This window comes from Bos taurus, chromosome 4 (genome assembly GCF_002263795.3).
Source record: "Bos taurus isolate L1 Dominette 01449 registration number 42190680 breed Hereford chromosome 4, ARS-UCD2.0, whole genome shotgun sequence".
Taxonomy (NCBI): Eukaryota; Metazoa; Chordata; class Mammalia; order Artiodactyla; family Bovidae; genus Bos; species Bos taurus.
In genome coordinates, this window is record NC_037331.1 from 43919169 (window position 1) to 43940059 (window position 20891).

The following is a 20891-nucleotide window of genomic DNA, read 5'->3' on the forward strand; positions in this document are numbered from 1 at the left end:
TCCAATAAGCTTTCTGGCCCACTGCATGGCCTTTCAGTGTGGCCTTAGCCCTGGTGGGGCAGTAAGAGATGACTCCCTCCACCCGCAAGCACTCACTGTTGTATTACTTTGCCTTAGTATTTCTTCATATCCTTTCACTACTGACATCATAGTATAAATGTATTTGGGTATAGCCTGTCATCCCACAGGAACGTATTCTTCATGGGGACAAGGTCTATTTGTTTTACTCATAATGTCCCCAGTGCTTAGAATATAGGAGGCAAAATTAAAACTGAATGTTTGTTGAATGAAGGAATGAATACGTTCTCAGTCTAACTGCTCAGTCCTTTGAACCAAGGTTCAAACCAAGGTTCAAAGCTAAGTCGCTTCAGTCGTGTCCAACTCTGTGTGACCCCATAGATGGCAGCCCGCCAGGCTCCGCCGTCCCTGGGATTCTCCAGGCAAGAACACTGGAGTGGGTTGCCATTTCCTCCTCCAATGCATGAAAGAGAAAAGTGAAAGTGAAGTCGCTCAGTCGTGTCCGACTCTTAGCGACCCAATGGACTGCAGCCCACCAGGCTCCTCTGTCCATGGGATTTTCCAGGCAAGAGTACTGGAGTGGGGTGCCATTGCCTTCTCCGAAAGTTCAAAACTGAGACACAAATATGAGCTTCCAAAAACTACACCCTACCTCAAAACACTTTCTTCCCTAGAGTATATACTGGTCTATCTGTACATTTGCTTACAGAAACATTGCTGCTGGTGATTTAACTTTCCTCTGAAAATATAATGACCAATTATTATGTGCAAACTTTGTCTCTTTAATGGAATAGGGCATATAATTTTTTTTTGGTTGCACTGGGTCTTCGTTGCTGCATGCAGGCCTTCTCTAGTTGCAGCAAGCGGGGCTACTCTCCAGTTGTGCTGCACAGGCTTCTCACTGTGGTGGTTTCTCTGTGTGGAACAAGGGCAAGCAGGCTTCAGTAGTTGTGGCACACAGGCTTAGTTGCCCCCTGGAATGTAGAGTCTTCCCAGACCAGAGACTGAACCCATGTCCCCTATAGTGGCAGGCAGATTCTTAACCACCGGACCATCAGGGAAGTCTGGGAATATAAATTTTTATAACTCTTCTATGCTGCACTAATTTTCAGGAAGCAGAATTTGAATAATAAAAATGATAGGCATTCAAAGCTTCAATGATGAGTCGTTATCTCTTTTAAATGTCATTAATCAGCCATTGCACACTTGAGTGTGTGTATAAGTAACCAACCTCCCTTCTCCTCCATTAAAAAAAAAAAAAGGATGGTGTTATTCTGGGTTCTCTAAGTCTTTGCTGAAATTTCCCATTTTCTGTTCATTTGGGAAACTTGTAAGAGGAGCCATAAGCTCTCCAAGAGAGATGAGAGATGAGCTATGCAACCTTGCTGAGCACCTGCAAGGGGCCAGCCATTTCTGCTTGACTATGTGATACTTGCCACCACGTTAGCTGATGTCACACCCATTTCACAGATCAGTAAACTGAGTTTTAAGATTATGTATAGTTCTCAAGATCACTTGCTAGTGTTGGTAAATCACAGATCTGGGATCTGAATGTCTTATCTTCCGACTCTGCCTACTATGAAGAGGTTATTTTAAATGGAGGAGGATGAAAGCCAGGTAGGGAGCATGGAAGGTGGGGAAAGGAAAGGGGAAATAAATCATGAGGACAGGACTCAGTTATGTTGGAACCTTCCTGGCCAAGTGTATGGTCTCGACGGCTCCTATTTGTGTTACTCTGGCTTTCCAGTTGACTACCGGAGAGACTGCCATCAGCTTTGACTAGCCAGCCCTCAGCGAAACCAACTTCCCCCACAGAAAGGGAAATTCATTTTCCAAAACAAAGGAAGGCAACATTTAAAGAAACTCCAGATATGCTAATTTAGGCTAAGTTTATGAGCTTAAAAAAGTTTCTTAAGGTTTCTTATTTTATGAGGCAAAGCTGAGATTTGCACAAGTGCTGCAGTCCATTAGAGGAAAGGATTAGAGCGGAAGAGGAAAAACCAAATAAAAGTGGCCAAGAAGGCTTCAGATTTACCATAATGTAGTGTGCCAGAACTGTTTCTCAAACAAAACTGTCAACTTATTCAATAAATGTTTTTCTAGAGGTTAGTACATGCGAGGCATCTGGAAAACTAAGAATAAGAAAGAACCACTGCCCTCAGGAGCCCACAGTGGGAGGCATGGTGTCACTGTTATCTGTGGTATCTTCTTAACTGCTCCCTCCCTTTTGCAATGTGTGGACATTGGGTCCTTTCCCCTTCTGCACACAGCAGCTCAAGTAACTGTTGCAGACTGAGTAAAACCCTGAGCTGTCACAGAAGGATTCTCCAAGGGGCTGGGGACACCAGGCAGGCAGCAGACCCTCTGACTCCAGACGGTGCAAAGTCCTGCTGCATCCTAATCACGAGCCTCGCTCCTCTTGGTATAGGTTCCAGAGTCTCTGCCTGACCCCTAAGCTTTGGATCAGAAGCCCTGGTAAGTTAGGCTTAGGGAATTAGGAAGCTCAGTGTTACTGGCCTTTCCTCACTAGTGGGGCCTGGTGGCAGCTCCACCCTGTGGTGTTGTGTGATTGCTTCTCTTTAATGGTTCCCTTCCATTCTGGGGGGCTTCCCTGGTGGCTAAGTGGTAAAGAATCTGCCTGCCAATATAGGAGATGTGGGTTCAATCCCTGGGTCAGGAAAATTCCCCTGGAGAAGGAAATGGCAAGCTACTCCAGTATTCTTGCCTGGGAAATCCCACGGACAGAGGAACTTAGCAGGTACAATCCATGGGCTTGCAAAAGAGTCAGATATGACTTAGACTCTAAACAACAACACTATTGCTTGGATCTGGCTGCTTCTGGATTTAGGCAATTCCCATGCAAACCACTGGATAAGTGAGGCCCTCCCTTCACAAGGAAGTAGAAAGGATTTAACATGGCACATGAAATATGAAGATAATGATGGTCATTTTTGAGTACGTACTCTGTTAAGTGAAATTTGTGTACTGTCATTGAAAGGCTTAGAATTTCCCATTATAATGAGAATTCATTCAGGGAAACAAGACTGAAACTTACCTTGGGCAATTCTCTAAGAGTCATCTTTACAGTATAAATTTTAATTCCTTGTATTTCTCTAGTCATAAAGCCTAACCTCTCCAGGGCCTTTCTCAGTAAATGAAGCCATCTATGGAAAATGGAGGGTGATAGAGGAGGAAGGGCAGAAGAGAGAGGCAGGGACTTGGCAGACCTTCTTGGCTAAGAGTAGCGTGTCCTGTTTGCAGGCCTGCGTCTTGCTGTAGAGCCTGTCTGTGAGCCGGGAGACCTGTTCATAGATGAAATCCTTCTCCAGCAACTTCTCCTCCTTCTTGGCCAGCTGTAGTTCCAGCTACAGTTAAAAAGAATTTCAAAGGGAGAAAAAAAGTCATGCAAGTCAAAATCTTTCCTAATTAGAGTACTATTCCCCCCTTTCCCCAGTGGAAACCCCTTGCCTTCATAACTCCAGAAAATCTTTAGAACTGGACGAAGTCCAGACTTACCCTCTCCAACCTCCTCCATCCCCTCCCCTCACATGTGCTATGGAGCTCTTTCTCCCCATGGCAAACAATGGACCTCTCGGCTCCATCTAGCTCCCATATTGTCATTCCTCTGATATGCTTCCATCAGGAAGACTAAGTCATTTAAGATGCCAAAATTGCTCCTATGGGCTGTGAGACAGAGATGGGTATCTTGAAAGCACTCAAATTTTGCTTCTTTTGGCAACATCTAAAGTCAAGCTTAGATTTTGTTACTAAATTACAATGAAAGGACTATATTAGTGACTAGAATCATGAGGGATTAATCTGCATAACATGAAACAGTACCACAGATATCTGTGACACTGATCAACAAGGGGATAACAGATGCTATTTTAAGAAAAGACATTTACCTCATCCATTTTTTTGATCATTTCTTCCTCAGTCATATCTTTCCCTGGAAGTAAGCGTGTTCTGTTCTCACCCTCAGGGTTTATAAACTTTTTCTCCAGGTCTTTTATTTTGTCTGTACACTGTGAAAACTATTAAACAAGAAAGAAACATTAACTTTGCTCAGTAAATCTTAAAGTCACATAGCCCAGGGTCTTTAGGGTCCTTCCAGGCAAAGTTCGAAGGGAATTCTTAACAAACCGTTCAGGTGGGACTCGGGGTGAGACAGTATTTCTTCTCACTCATGGTACCATGAGGAAGATGCCTGTTAATTGACTCTATTAATACAAAGCAAGGTGGTGATTTCTGGGGCACCAAAAAAGAAAGACTTTATAACCAGTCCTTTTATTACTTCCCATTTGTGTTATATTCATGAGATACTGTAGCTGCAGAGCTCTGACTATACACACTTGATCTCTTTATTGCATACTGGTACAGGGTACACAACACACTGGCCTCCAGTGTAAATCCCTTTGCTGGCAATAGGCTTAATGGCCTACCAGAGAAGAGTGAAGTTCTTATTACTAGGTGAATACAGTGTACAGTCTGTGAGGAATAGCCTGAACTATTTGTATTTTTTTTGGTAAACACCCAATATGTTGTTTCATGTATCAACTATATTTGTTGACCTTGAGACTGTGGAGGTAGATGAAGAAATACAGAAACTCCCAAGTAGGAGTGGCAGCTAAACCTAGCCGTTTTATAGGGAGAGATGTTGAACACAGTGAAAACCAAGAGTCATCACTTTTAGCTTTTCTACTGAAAATCTGTATAATCTCAGGCAAATCATTTATCTTCTCTAAACCTTAGTTTCCTCAACTGTCAAATGGGAAAATAAATCCCAAACTCATGGGACTGATCCATTAAAAGAGATAATACGTTTCGAGTACTTGACAACATGTCCAAGAGTGACATAGGTAGAATTTAACATTTTTAATTTATTCTTGTCCTCCCAACAAAAAAGAATTTCAAATGGTGACATGAATATTTTTTTCTTTCTCTCCACACTTCCTAATTGCCCTTAATATGGAGTTAAATTATCCTTATATGTGTAATTAAGCATTTGTTGTATTTGTTATTAATAATATTTACTGTCTCCATGGTTAATTAGGGAATTAAATAGGAAAAAATATATGGTACTTGCTTATCAAAGTGGTACCTTGACTGATCTTATTTTCCCATGGGCTTGAAGAAAAACTGTTTCCTTTTTCTATATAAAATGGTGTTCTTATGTCCTAAAATAGTTCACATGACTTCTGAGAACCCTAAAAAGAGGCTATTATTATAAGTAAAATATTGCAGGAAAATATGACTCATGACAATCCTTGGATTAGACTGTTGGACAATTAAAAACTGTTTCAAGAAACCAAAAAAGTCAAACCTTAAGAGAATTCTGAAAATGATACAAAAAAGAGGAAGACTGGGGGAAGAAAAAAAAAAAAGACCACAAAACACTGTCACTATAACAAACAACAGGACATGACAGGGATCTGGCACTGCATGGCAGGGGCTTGCCTGAAGTTCAGAATTTCACATCATATCCTTCAAAGCACCAAGCGATTAGTGCTGAGTATATGATTAAATAATTAGATGCAGTCTGAAGACTAAAGGGAAGCTTTCTATTCAACTGTTCTTTGGCTTAGAACTACGATTGCCCCTGGGGGGCAATCCAGAATGGTGAGGCTGTGGAAAGGAGATGGTGGCAGGTGAAGGATGGAAAGACAAGGCTGTGAAACGAGCTAGGCTGGGTGCTGCATGGGCCAATACACCTGGGGGACTGTTCCCAGTGGTGGGGTGGTCCTAAGAACTCTACTTGTCTGATACTTAATTTGAATTCCTTTGCATTAACGTATCCTCTCACACTGGTGTCCCAGTTCTTCAGTAAAGTCAGTTTACAGACACAGAGCTCACAGGAACGGCCTTGTGTCAGCGCAGGTGGAAAGAGGAGTGTGACACGGAAGTGGACCAGACACCACGTTTGCGATCTGAGGAGGGGATCCCCCAAATGAACCACTGATTGGAAGCAGGAGTCAGTTTGTGGGAGACCTGGGGGAGGCCTGGGGACTCTGAGTCAGGGCTGCACTTATTGAAGAAGTGAACAGGAGAACACGCAGCTAAAGAAACACTGGAATCCAAACCTTAGCGTATTTATGCAAAGTGAAAGACCCTTTTATCTATATAGCATATTACACATTCAAATGCCATGAAATAGACGCATCATCCAATTTCATAAAGTCCTATAAATTGCCTGACATGATTAAAAAAAAAAAAAAAGACCCAGAACTGTGTCTATAGCATGAGCTAATGAAATCATTTGCATGTATACCTAGAAAAGGACTAGAAGGATCTCATCTAAATTTTTCATAAGTTTAGTAGTAATTATATCTTAGGGATGTAATTTTTTTTTGACTTTTTTTTTTTGGGACTTTATTTTATTATTTTTTTTTAATTTAAATTTTATTTTATTTTATTTTTTTTAATTTTTTATTCCTTTATTTCTCATGACTTTTTAACATGTTTTACAAAACTTCATAAGTGGAACTTGTCTTAGTTTTATAATAAAAAAAATCTGAAAGCAAATGTGACTTTTTAGAAAACGTAGGTTAAAATGCGTTCGTGCTACATTGAATCAATGGGAAAAATTTAGCCTCAAATGTTTTAGTGTTTTTTTTTCTATTTTCACTAAGAAAAAAAGTATAATTATTATATAAGAAGAAAATAGCTTTATATTAATGGTTTTATTTATTGGCTATTTTGTGTTTAAATGCTATGACTTTATTCCACTTAAAAAAAAAACACATCAAAGGCCAAGTTATTAAATTACAGGGAAATTACAGGTGTTAACAAGAAGTCTATATATGATTATCAATGTATAAGAAAAAAAAATTGGCTCTAGAGAACAAGAGTATCAAAAAATAAGAGAGCTAGATGGTCTGCAAGATCTTCCAGCAGGCATCAAAAACATAATTATGTGGGTGGTGGTGGAAGCCTGTCATCTTTCCAGGTGGTGCAGTGGTAAAATATCCACCTGCCAATGCAGAAGATGTGGGGTTCAATCCCTGGGTCAGGAAGATGCCCTGGAGAAGGAAATGGCAACCCACCCCGGTATTCTTGCCTGGGAAATCCCGTGGACAGAGGAGCCTGGTGGGCTACTGTCCATGGTGTCAGCTACAGTCTAACATGACTGAACACACATAGCGAAAGCCAGCTCTGAAGAAGCTGAGCTAGAGTTGAGATTTGTGAGGGTCTAAGTTCCAAGAAAGGCAGAAAGTGATTCACCAGGGATTGAAAGACAGTCTATGGTTCAGATGTCTGAAGCACAGATTGCACCCTGACATTTAAGTCATGAGTTCTCCTAGGCACCAGGAGTAGCATGGCTTGATTTACAAGAAAGAACTTACATGACATACAAACAAAGGAGGAAAAAAAAAGGCAAATGGTCCCAGGAATTTTGTCATGAATACATTTCCCACCTGAATCTGGAGCACTGCTAAGTCAGCATCCAAAGCACTCTTAACTGGCAGTAATTTCCGGGTCACGTGAATCTGTCTTTGCTTCTCAGCAATCTTGAGTTTCAGGAATCGGATCTTTTCCTCCAGGACATGTAGTTCAATTTCTCCATTTAGCTTCATCTTCTCTTGGATATTTATTTTTTCATAAAAAATGCACACTTCCTCTTCCCGCTCTATCAGCTGAACACCACTACGGACAAATAGAAAGGCAGAGGCTGAGAGGATTTCGAGGCCACTGTTTTACTAGTCATTGTAGTTCCCTCTGGATTTGGGTGCAAAATAACACATCAACATTGCATAATTCCAGAAGACAATAGACACTCACTGTAGGCTTTCTAGTTAAACTCTTACATTTTGAATTTTTCTGGGCGTGAGACAGAGAGGGTTGTTTAGCATCTGAACTCTGAGCTAACTATGTTGTTGGCAAGTCCCAAAGGTTCTCCCGGGATGGGAAAGAATGTCACTCCCCACACATGAACAACGTGATCCCAGAGTCTGATTTTCTGCAGACCCTTTTCATGGGCCAGACTCGCCAGCCAAGATCTGGCCAGAGGTACCCAGGCAGGCAGCCAGGGAATGTGTCTCTTGCAGCTATTCTGCTCTCTCTAACTTGCCAGACACATTAGGCTCTTTCACAGTTAAATATTTCTGATGCACATTTCCCCATAAGCAAAATCCTGTCTTTTGAAATCATGCCAGGGGAAAGACCGCTCCTGAGGAGACTATGGGGAAAAAACAAAGTAAGAATTTTCTAATTCCTGCCTCACAGAACTGACCAAGGTCTGGAACACACTGCCTACATGCTTTGATTTGTGCCAGGAGCCACATAAGAGGACTTTCTTTTCCCAGAGAGAATACCTGCCAGGCCTTTGAAAAAGTTGTGTTCGTCAGGACCCTGAAGTTCTCCCCTGATACTGTCTGCATCTATTATCCCAGAGTTATCCCATCTATTATCCCAAAGCAATCTTTCATTGCTTTTTCTTTCTTTCTCTCACCTCCCTCAAGACATGTGTGCACAGGGTTACATTTGGTTACTCTCAGCTCTTGCTCACTTGCTGTTCACCAGGTCATCTCCTGAGCATCTTTGATCTCTTGACATCAGAAGCCAGGTGCGGTGCTTTATCACCTTTTTTACTTTCAGGGCCCAGCACTTACACAGAACACAGCCTTACACAGAACAGCACACAAGCAAGGTTTGATGAAAAAAAAATACATAATGCCTGATATAATCACTACAAGGTTCTATAGTCTCAAATGCCAGATTTCTTAGAGCACAAGAAACTTGGGAAAACTGTTAAGTAGTAATCGATTAATATTATTATAGCTGGGAGAAATAATGCTTCAAGGGTAACACCTCTTGAAGGTGATACTTACTTGCTGAGAAAATGTACTGGGTGAATCATTTAATAAATCTGTCCCCAAAGTGAGTACAAGATCCAAAGACTTCTTATTTATATCAATTATTCTGAAATAATTTGATAGTATCCTAAATGGTAGCCTGAGAAAGGACTGTGATCTTAAAGCGAGCAGCTTCCCAAACCCTACTCTTGCCTGTCTCTCATATGAGGACGAAGTGTCTTATTTTCAAGGAAAGCATACAGCCCCGCTCCCTGCCCTGCAGAGGCTAATGACATCTAAGTGTCAAATGTCCCTCACTGTTCACTGTCAAGTCTAGATAGAAAAATGGGCAACATTTCTAAATCAGGTCTCTGGGTTCTTTACTCTCACATTAGGTTCCTGGTTTTCACCTTTCATTTCGACGCTGAACAGCTCTTTCATATTTCTTCCGAAGTTGTACCATCTCCTCTTCAATCATTGTGATCATATTGGCAAGTCTGTCGATGTTATTTAACTGGGCTTCTTTCTTCTCTTTCATTTCTTGAAGTTTTGCTACAATTTTGCACACATCGTTTTGCATGCTTTCTCTGATGGTAATGTTGTTGGCATGCTTCAGCATTGAATTTTGTAGCTTTCTTTAAAAATAATGGGAAAATGGGTATGATTATAACTTCCTTTAGTTTCTTTAAAAACAATGAAGACTTCAGAAACATAAATTATCAAAGTAGCTCTTGCCTTACTATGTTCCTTGAAATGACAGTAGTATTAGTAATGATGATGTTCATCATGTCATACTCTTTAGGAATTTCTGTAATTTTCCAAGTCTCCAACTTCCTCTAATCTGGATTAGGACATCTTTCCTTTGTGCCCAAGAATCTGCTGCTCCCCTTTATCAAAGCAAGAGACTACAGTGATTCATTTACTGCTCTCTTGTCCCCAGGGGACTCTGCTGTCTTGAGGGTGAAGGTGGTTATATATGACAATGTCCACTGGACCTAACGTAGTGCTTGACTTAATATGGCATCAGAATCAATGCCGAATGAATGCATGGCCTCCGTAAATGACATTTGCTTTCATGAAGGATGAGAACCTGATTAGGATGTTAGCTTTGCCTTTTCATAGCAGTCCCCTCTCAGCTCTACCCCCATCTCCCTTCCACTACCCCCCACACAAGAGCCTAGTTTGTAATATCTTTAGAAAAAAAACTGGGGAATAGTGGCCACCAGAAAAAGTTCATGTTGTATAGATTCTATGGATCAGGGACTAAATACAGGTGGGAGAGTCCACCAGATCTTGTCACATGGTAAATAATAAAGTTTAAAAAACAACCCTTGGATTAATTCATTTAATAACAAAAAGTCCTATATAAAGGACTATTTCTATGGATTAAAAAAAGTGGGCCCAGAGAGCTAGGATTTCTTGCCCAAGGTCACACAACCAGTAAGTGGCAGGACTGGGATTTGAGTCTAGAAAAGTCACCTCTCTTAACAGCTCTGCTATACTGCCTCCCACAAGCACATTAGATGCTTCAGGACTACAGTCATAGGATGCTGGTTAATTAACATTTGATTGTCTTCTAACTTTAAACTTCTAACTTTAAATTTAAACTTCTAACTTTAAACTTTAGATTGTCAAATTTGTGCTTTTATTTCTAGATGAATAAATGAAAATAAAATGAGAATAGTTACAGATTTAGTTTTCCCCTCACTTAAAAAAATACAGCTCCCAAGTAGAAGCATAAGGAATCACATGTAAATGCTTAGCTTGTCAGCTCTAAAGCAAGGTATGTGAGTAAGGGCTTTTCTAGCTTTGTAGAAGACTTGTTTTCTACTTCATCATCCCCAGGGTATTTTATCATTCAGTGACTCAGAAGAGAAACTTTTGAAAGGACAGTAGTTACTGTAAGACTTACCTTTCTTGAGTAACTGCACTATTTCTTAAAATCTCCAGTTCATTTAATGACATTTTATGCCTTTCTTTTATTTCATTGACTTTCTGGTGAGCTTTGTGAAGTAAGTTAATAAATTTGTTTCTTTCATTTCGAATAGTGTCATACAGTTTAGCAAACTCTCTGAGTCTGTGAAAACACAAGAATTTTTGAAACTTGTGAAATAAATATCTGTTTCCCTCTATAAACTAACTAGATATATTTGGCAAAACTAATACAATATTGTAAAGTTTAAAAATAAAATAAAATTTAAAAAAAAAAAGAGAAAAAAAAATAAACTAACTAGGTAAGTCCTCAAGTAATTCTTTTACCTCCGATGAATTTCACGTTTTTTCTTCCTGTGTATCCGGATTTCAAGATCCTTTGCTTTGATCTCCCTAACAATGCTGGTATATTTTTGCTGAAATATAAAAGTTAATTGTGAAATTTTTAAAAAGTCCGTCACCAACAGCATGTGGATATTCCCAGCCTCACCCCATCTCATACTACTACTACTACTACGTCGCTTCAGTCGTGTCCGACTCTGTGCGACCCCATAGACGGCAGCTCACCAGGCCCCCCCATCCCTGGGATTCTCCAGGCAAGAACACTGGAGTGGGTTGCCATTTCCTCCTCCAATGCATGAAAGTGAAAAGTGGAAGTGAAGTCGCTCAGTCGTGTCAGACTCTTAGCGACTCCATGGACTGCAGCCCACCAGGCTCCTCTGCCCATGGGATTTTCCAGGCGAGAGTACTGGAGTGGGGTGCCATTGCCTTCTCCAACCCCATCTCATAAGTATCCAATAAAGACCATTCTATCTTCATCAGCTGGGTTGTGCAGATCACAGGGAAGAGGTGAGGGCGGGGGCTGAAAATTACCTGGCCAGCTGAACTGAATTGCATTGACTAGGACAAAGGGTTCATTAAAGGACAGAAAGATCCAGAGAGGAGGGGAAAAAAGGAGCCTGCCCACGCTGGTTTGAGGAAAACTTCAGGGAACTTTTCACGAGCCAAAGAATGATTACGGAAAGCATGACTGGGTTGGGTGAGTGAGGAATTTATGAAGGAGAGTTGAGGGAGAGGGTTTGGAATCAGTTTTTGTTTTTTTTCCTTTTTAGAGGATAATTGCTTTTCAATATTGTGTTAGTTTCTGCCATACATCAACATGAATCAGCCATAGATATACATATGTCCCCTCTCTCTTGAGCATCCCTCCCACCTCACCTCCTACCCATCCCAACCCTCTAGGTTGTCATAGAACTGTTGTGAGTTGTAGCCTCAATGATTTTTGGTGAGAGACTGAAGTCGTAATTTTATTTTTGTTTGTTTATTTATGTTTGGCTGCGGTGGGTCTTAGCTGCAGCGCGGAGCTTTCTCTCTAGTTGCCCCGCAGGGGCTCCGGAATGCAGGCTCAGTACTTGGGGCGCAAGTGCTCTCGGTGCAGGCTCGAGGTGCAGCGGCTTAGTTCCTTCCCACCCCCGCCCCCGAATGTGGAATCTTCCTGAACCAGAGCTCAAGCCTGCGTTCCCTGCATTGGAAGGTGGATTCTTAACCACTGGACCACCAGGGAAGTCCCTGAAACCCTGATTTTAAAGCACCTTTCCGTTATTTTGTACTGTGGGTGTTTTTTCCTACAGAATGAAGTGCTATGGTGAGACCAGCCCCATAAGGAGGTAAGAAACAAGATTCCACACAAATATTTTAAAAGACAGCAGTTATTGTTTCCAAAGTCCTCAAGATATACCAAGTGTTAAATGAACTAGTTACATCTTCAAATCTAAAGATGTTGTGTGTCTCATCTAGGGTGAGAAATGTATTCAAAGAAGTACAGAATTTTGCTAGTAGAAACCAGTTTCTGCTGGCCTTAAGGACTGTGAGAGCAATTCCCATAAAAGAAACTAGACATCTAAGTAACTGTGTCTATGAACAATTAAAGAGATGTAAAATGTAGTCATCCACTCCCACTTGGAGGTGATAGCAACGTTGACTTTCTTTGTCCCTTCACCTTTTATCTTAGGGATATAGATGAGAGGTGAAAATAAATGATAAGATTGACTGTTCCTTATGGAAGGTATAGTGTATTACCACTGTTAAACAGATTAATCAATCCCCAATGCTCAGAATAGTTCAGGGAAACAATATTTTTCCTTTATTGATTTCCATATTTCAAGAGAAAGAATTGATCTCCTTTGAGAGCAATTAGAGAGCTAAATTAGCCAATTTAGTCATGAGATTTGGCAGACATAGATTAGTCACATAGGTAACACATGTATCAGGTTTTTGAGGTTAATTTAAAAATTGTCTAGTTCATGAAACAGATCCATGTTCCAAGTATCCTGCTCCTTGTTTGGTTCCTCTTCCTCCTCCGCTCCGCCACGCTGTTCCCTCAGGCTGCCTTCTTTTCCCCATTCCTCCCTGTCCACTGTCTTTCCTTTCTTTGCTGAAACCCCCTGAACTCTACTGGGCTTTGCCTGAGCTTCTGGGACAAGGATCCAAACTGTTCAATGGGGATTAAGTGACCTTCACTGCCTGACCTCTCCTCTCGGGTCTCACCATTTGACATACTTTCCCCATCTTCCCATGCCCCAGCCATGCTAAACTTCTAGTTTCTCTCTCTCAAGTATTCTGGGGTGGTGGGGGATGTGGCAATAGACAGTTAAAGGGCCGTTTGAATAGCTGGCCGTGGGTTGTGTGATGCAGATCTTTACCTCAGTTTTCTCTCATCTGTATTTACCCTCATGGCTCACTAATGCTTCGTTGTGCATTCTTTCCGAAAAATAAGAAAGAAACGCTGCCCTGTGTGAATGCGTGCTCAGAATTAAACAAAGCTGCACTCAGAAACAGCCAGCATCTGGGTCACATGGTAAATTTAGGTATTCTACTTTAGTAGTGTCATATCATTTTTAAGAAGAGTTGTATACTTATTTTAGCTTTCGGGGTGGTGGGTCTTCGTTGCTGTGTGTGGGCTTTCTCTAGCTGCAGCGAGTGGGAGCCACTCCTCCCTGTGGTGCTCAGGCTTCTTATTGTGGTGGCTGCTCTTGTTGTGGAGCACCGGCTCTAAGTGTGTAGTCCTCAGTGGTTGCAGCACTCGGGGTTAGTTGCTCCGAGGCATGTGGGATCTTCCTGGACCAGGAATGGAACCCATGTCTCCTGCATTGGCAGGTGGATTCTTTACCACTAGACCACCAGGGAAACGCCATAATAATTTTTAAAAGAGGGTCTCTGGACACAATCCTTACGTGGAATAAATGATTGTAATGTTAGGATTTTACCTATCATAGAAAGATTGTTTTGCTATTGTTTCATTGTTGATTTTGTTTGGGGATGTTGCACTGGGTCAGCTCTGGCCCTTGGTCAGGAGCCCAGGAAAGGCATAGGGAGAAACAGTTACTAAAGGTAACTGTCCTCACAGTGGTTTAAATGATGCCGACTCGATGAACTTGGGAAGGAGAGTGGTCTGATTCTGCGGCTCCTGAGTTGTTCTGGGTAGATCATGATGGACTGTGGGATGGTGGTGAATCACAGACACCTGTGCCTTTGAGCCTGTCAGCCATTTCCCCAGGAGGTACTCACCTTATTCTTACTGAAATTGTCATCTATTCAAATCTCTGCTCATTGTCATTAATCTAATTCTTTTTCCCTCTAGATTGTTGACTATTGCCAGCTGAATCCTGGGACTGTTTTTCATTACATGGTTGAGTTTTGTTTAGGGAAGCTGTGTAGTCACTGAACTTGCAGGGGGCTTAAAGTCATAGTTTTCTAATGCACATTGTATTAACATGAGGCTACCCTGGACTGTTGTGGTAATTAATGAATGGTTACAAAAATGCAGTTACCTGAGCTTTCAGGAAATCCTTGGATTTTTGCTCCTTCTCATCAATTTTGATTTGAGTCATACGGACAAGGTTGAAAAGCAGTTCTTGAATGTTTTCTTGCTCCTTTAAAAGCTTGTTTTCCTCAGCAAGTTGCTGTTCTACTAACTTAGACTCAGCTTCTGATAGGATTTTCTTTTGGAAAAACACAAATATTATAAAGTATTTATTTGAAGGAACACACTAAGGCCCTTGGACTGCAAGGAGATCCAACCAGTCCATCCTAAAGGAGATCAGTCCTGGGTGTTCATTGGAAGGACCGATGTTGAAGCTGAAACTCCAATACTTTGGCCACATAGTGGGAAGAACTGACTTATTTGAAAAGACCCTGATGCTGGGAAAGATCGAGGGCAGGAGGAGAAGGGGACAACAGAGGATGAGATGGCTGGATGGTATCACTGACTCAATGGACGTGGGTTTGGGTGGACTCGGGGAGTTGGTGATGGACAGGGAGGCCTGGCATGCTGAGGCTCACGGGGTTGCAAAGAGTCAGACACTGAGTGACTGAACTGAATTAAGGCCAGTATCTCAGACTACTTTTAAAATCTTCTATGTAGAGTTTATTTTATTAAAACACAAAAAGTAACTCTGCTGCCTTAGCACCAGGTATTTATCTTATAAAAAGAATGTGCAAACATGATAGCATAGAACTTTTTCTTATTCAGACTGTATTTTCAAGTAAAGCTTCGCAGAGAAATAAAAGCATGTTTTACTTTGACAGTGGTTTTGGATAAACAAAATTTGAAATTGGATATTGGTGAAATAATGCATTTATTATGTATTTTGAATCAGGCTTTTTACTTTAAACTCATGAATTTGTATAATTTTTTTGACAGCTCAAACATATTTTTTTTCCTCTTTCGAAATTTTAATGTGGGTTTGAGTAGACTTTGAGATAAAGAAACAGACTCATATTAGGTAGGATCATACTTTCTTTGACTCTTCTACTAACGAGGTTTCATGGAACACAGTTAAAAACACAGCTTTGCATTAGTCATTCTTAGAAACTTAAGTGAAACTTGATATTAACCTGCTGGGTTAAATTCCTCTTAGCTACTTCAACTTCCTTATGGAGTTCTCGCCTTCTCTCAGATAATGTAGAATCATCTTTAGGAATAGCTTCAATCTGGAAATCAGAATTTAAAACAGGTATTATACAAGAAAGAAATTTTCAGTGTCCTGTAGTCAACCCCATCATGAACCTTTTGAAAACGGTGGGCAAATTATGATGCTCACTCTTACAGGAAACTGCTTATTATGCTGACTATTCTTTGTAAATCATGGTAAATTGAAATATGAAGATTTGCAAGAGATTTGTAATTCACCAGCTGCTAATATTCTACTTCTAATTCATTTGGAAATAAAAACCTTACTACTAATAGTTGCTAACATTTATAGAGCATGAGTATGTGTTAAGCAAAGTTCTAAGTGCTTATATGTATGCTGCTGCTGCTAAGTCGCTTTAGTCATGTCCAACTCTGTGTGACTCCATAGATGGCAGCCCACCAGGCTCCGCCATCCCTGGGATTCTCCAGGCAAGAACACTGGAGTGGGTTGCCATTTCCTTCTCCAATGCATGAAAGTGAAAAGTGAAAATGAAGTCGCTCAGTCATCCAACTCTTTGCGACCTCATGGACTGCAGCCTACCAGGCTCCTCCATCCATGGGATTTTCCAGGCAAGAGTACTGGAGTGGGGTGCCATTCCCTACTCCGGCTCATGTGTATAGTCTTATTTAATTCTCATAATAACCCCATTAGGTAGGTAATATTATCTCCAATTGTACAGATGAGAATGAGGAACAAAGACATTTAAGCACCTTGCATGCTGGTATACGTGTAAACCCAGGCAGTTAGACTCAGAGCCCATGGTCTTAACACTGTATTTTACTACCTCTTTAATGACTCAGCACTTTGGAAACATGTATTCAAATGATACTTTTTTATATCAATACTTACCTGAATTCATTTATGAAATACTATAAAGAAAAATAGGAATTATTAAGAACAGAATAGTTGTCTACTCTGTAGTAGTTTGAGTACCTGGAAAGTTGTTATACGAAAGAAAACTCAATCTTAACTTTTTTGTTGATACTTGAGATTCCACCATTACATTTCTATTGTATTAGCTTGTGCTTTTGTCCTCTGTCAAAATACTTTGAAGAGAGAACATCTTATTATAAGATGTTGTTCCCTTATTAGCAGTGAACTTATCGGATTCTTTATGATGGAGAAGAGAGCAGAGAAAAAGAGGACACGTGGCAGCTGATGGGGAAGGAGTACCATCCAAGGATACAAGAAGGGTTACATTGGGGGTGCTGACCGCATACTTGACTCAGAGAAGATTTAGAGTTGGATCTTCACATCAAAAGCTCATGACTCCAATCTGATGTGGTTTATTTCCTACTGTGACAGCACACACTTCTAGGCACCAAAGTTGAATATTACTGAAATGTGTCCCAAGAAGAGAAGATCATACTCTTTTAGTGATTTAAAGGTCACTAAACAGGATCCTTCTGAAGTTGACACTGATCTTTTAAAGTAGCTGAAATGTGTCTTTGGATGCTCCACACGCATGAACCTGTGCATCTTCAGTAGCATTTTTTTCGCCCACAGAGGCCCAGTGATATCTTGCTTTCCATGGCCTCTCCTACTGCAGAGAGCTAGCTGCTGAGAAGCACGTACTGGACTTAGGAAAATGAGACATGGTATTGTGAAATCCATGTAACAATATATAGACTTTGTGATTTGGATGAGCAGATAATTCTTACAGCAGGTCAGAAGATGGAGAGCTCCACATAGACTTGAATAATCAAGGAAGGTTTCAAGGAAGAGTTGAGAAGCCAGTGAGGAAGACTTTGATTTTTCTTCTGGAAAGTAGAGTTAATTCTTCCTGGACAGATTGGAGTCCAGCAAGTATCTTGGTCCCTGACTATTTCTCTGCCACTGATGCCCAGGAGCAGGCTGCTCTAAATGTTGCTCCCAAGTGTAGGCAAATCTGTACATGTCACTGACAGGGACTAGAGAAGCTTATACAGTTTCTACAGAGATATGATGAGAGCAAACTCAACTCCTCTGTAAACTAAAGGCTCCTGACAAATTTTCCTGGATTCAGGTCTCAGGCATTTTAAGTTTTTTCCAATGTTTTAAATTACAAACAATACTACAGTGAATGATACTCATTTTTGAACTCTGCATAACTGTTTTTTGACATTTTCTCAATTCTCCACAAACCCAGCCCTCCAGTTTCAGGAGGGAATTACGTGTGCTTTGTGAAAGAGGTAATAAGGTGAGGCATTGGTAGCAGAGCTTCCTGGCTGCCTGCTGCTGCTGCTAAGTCACTTCAGTCGTGTCCGACTCTGTTCGATCCCATAGACGGCAGCCCACTAGGCTCCTCTGTCCCTGGGATTCTCCAGGCAAGAATACTGGAGTGTGTTGCCATTTCCTTCTGCCTTTTCCTTCCTGGCTGCCTAGCCAATATCTGTCCTCCACTTTGACATTACTAACAGAACCCCAGTTTTGTTCAGAGCTGCGGTGTATCCAAAAATCTTCAAACTCCTTCAAAGTTGGGGGTGATGATAAGAGCCAGGGTGGGCCAATAAAATGTAACTGGAGGGGCTCCTGGAAAGGTGACTGTTTTAGAAAGACAGTGTCAGCCAGGTCAGCTGCCATATGCATTTTGCTCTCTGCCCTTCCTCACTTCTGTATGATCTTATGCCCAGAGGCTTAATGGCCATTTTGTAACCTTGGAGAAAAAACATGCATATTATAGATGACAGACGAGAAAGCTCAGAGGCTCTGGACTTCCATTATGTGAAACTGCTTGGTGTGTGCCTATCTTTGAATTTTTTTATTATTTGAATGAAGCAACCCGTATTTACTTAAGCCACTGTAACTGAGTGTCTATTACTTCTTGAAGCCAAATTAAAAACCTGATTGATACATCTCTTCCAAAGGAAATCTTCCTAAGGTAATCTGGGGAATAGGCTAGAGTTAAGCTGAAGTTTCCACTAATGGAGAAGAGAAAAACTGATAAAGTATCAAAGTTCTAATACCGAGGTAAAGTAATAGACCATTATTTTCGAGCCGGCAAGCTGTATATATAGTATGTTTTGTAAGCTTATTCATTTTAGTTATTTATTTGATTTTTATAGAGTAGCATTTGATATATTTTTAAAAACTGTGTGTTTATTGTAACAAAAAAATGAAAAAAGTAGGTAAAGTAAGAAATTAAACATCCTCACTCCCCACTTCCACATTCAGATGCTACTCATCAGGAGGCAGCATTAATAGTTTGGTGTCTGTTTTTCCTAACATTTTTAATACATGAACAAACATTTACTTTCATGAAATTAAGAAATTAGGCATATTCTATTGTTGTAAACATCCCAGTTACTTTGTATCAGTGAACTTCAGTTTCTTTAAGGCTCTGTTGTTTTTCTAAAATATTTCAAATTTTCATGAGGTCTGTGGAATTCTGGGAGAGTCTCTACAGTCAAAGGCCTAAGAGAATCAAACAGTTGTCCCTAGGGGGAAACAAATTTTGAAGAATAGCCTGACCCCTTCTTGCTTATCTTTTATCTTTTCTGTTTTTAGAATGCTTGCAAGTCTGAAATGTTCAGGCTGGGAGTGACTGGCCTGACCCACTCCTATTTTCAAGTACTGCCAGTCAGTGTAGGACCACGGCTGGGCTAATTATAAGTCATAAGTTCAAAGAGGAAGTTAGTCTCTCCCTGAAACTGAACTAGAACAAAAGCATAGGCTTTTCTTGAAATCAGGGAAGGAAAAGGACTTTTATTTTCATTTCTAATGTTATATGAGTGTTATTTTATGGACTTAATAAATAGCTAGAAGTAGTCCAATATAAATAGCATTTCTTTACTAAAATACTAACAACTTGTGAGCATTCTACCACAATTTCTTCTTTGGTCAGGAGAAATCCCTTATATATTTGTGTCAAGTGAGATAATCTATAGTGGCAAACCTCATCATCAGAAACAGCATGCAGTTAGCTTTATAGTACTCTCACTCTCAGATGTAACTTGATAGCTAAGGGTTACCAGATAGATGAGAAAAATTTCTAGTAAGAAAGAGAAAAAATAAACAAGAACACAAAAAACACACACACACACAAAAACAGAATAATGTAACTTGCAGAGAAAAGAAAAAAAAGCTATTATTAATATCTTTGGTGAGATTAAAAAATGATATGTAGTATGCATAAGGGTACAATAAAAAATAAGTGTTAGGAGAAAAATAGCTCATGGAAATTTAAAATATAACAGAATGGAAGAAAAAGTGGAGGAAATTTCCCTTGTAGCAAGCCAGAAAAACAAAACAATGGAAAATATGAGAAAAAAAAAAGACAAGAAAATTAAAAAGATTCTTTGAGAAGGTCTAACATCTGGATAATAGAAGTCCCAGAAAGAGAATAGTAAAATAAAAGTGGACAAACTTGGAGAAATTATTTAAGATGGTGTTTCAGAGATGAAAAACGTTAAGTCTCTCTATGCAAAGAACCCACTCTATGTCCAGTATGATGGCTAAAAATAGGAGCCTCACAAGTGGGAACTACATTGTGAAATTTTAAATTTCGGGAGGCAATAAAAAATCCTACAAGTTTTCAGCATGGAAAAAAGGAAAAACTGGTTTCAAACAAAGAATCAAGCATGAGAATGGTACCAAGTGTCTTAGTAGTGCGATAAAAAACAATTGATCTGTATCTTCATTATGAGGAAAAATAATTTCCAATCAAAATGTCATATCCAGTAAAATTATTAATTATCTGTTAAGCTAAAGTGAGGATAAAATATTTCCTGATATGCAAGGTGTTCTGACAATGCATTTTCTGACACACCAGTCTTAAAAGATTACTTTCCATTCACTTTTTCTCAAGGAAAGGTGGACAATATCCCCTTCCCACAAAAAGAGAGTAAGTCAAAAGAGAAAGAGAAGAGACTCGTGGAATACGGGATCCAACATAGGGGAGAGAGAGAGAGAGGGAGTCACCAAGATGGTGGAGTAAGGCTCCTAAGCTGGGGAGTGTACATGTAGAGAAGTGAGACCCAATTTGCAACAGATCGGAAAGCTTAGAAGAGAAAAGCAGCTTCTGATATCTGGCAGTTGACCTGGCACTCACAGCTGGGCCTGGTGTTCTGTTGAACACAATTTCACAGAAAATCACCATCAGACAAGACCATTCTATGCTGCTGCTGCTGCTGCTGCTGCTAAGTCACTTCAGTCATGTCCGACTCTGTGCGACCCCAGAGATGGCAGCCCATCAGGC

The 20891-nt window shown here is 40.4% G+C and overlaps 1 protein-coding gene across 2 annotated transcripts in view; it reads right to left on the reverse strand.

Annotated features, from left to right (window-relative positions):
- CCDC146 (coiled-coil domain containing 146) overlaps positions 1-20891 on the reverse strand; it is a 141502-nt gene that overhangs the window by 2724 nt on the left and 117887 nt on the right. For both annotated transcript variants that reach the window (XM_005205333.5, NM_001205487.3), the window contains 8 exons: positions 15639-15734; positions 14573-14743; positions 11070-11158; positions 10723-10887; positions 9221-9445; positions 7434-7662; positions 3924-4052; positions 3246-3383 (listed from right to left, as the gene is read on the reverse strand). In XM_005205333.5, coding sequence (XP_005205390.1) covers positions 3246-3383; positions 3924-4052; positions 7434-7662; positions 9221-9445; positions 10723-10887; positions 11070-11158; positions 14573-14743; positions 15639-15734 — 1242 coding nt within the window. The remainder of the gene's footprint in view (positions 1-3245; positions 3384-3923; positions 4053-7433; positions 7663-9220; positions 9446-10722; positions 10888-11069; positions 11159-14572; positions 14744-15638; positions 15735-20891) is intronic.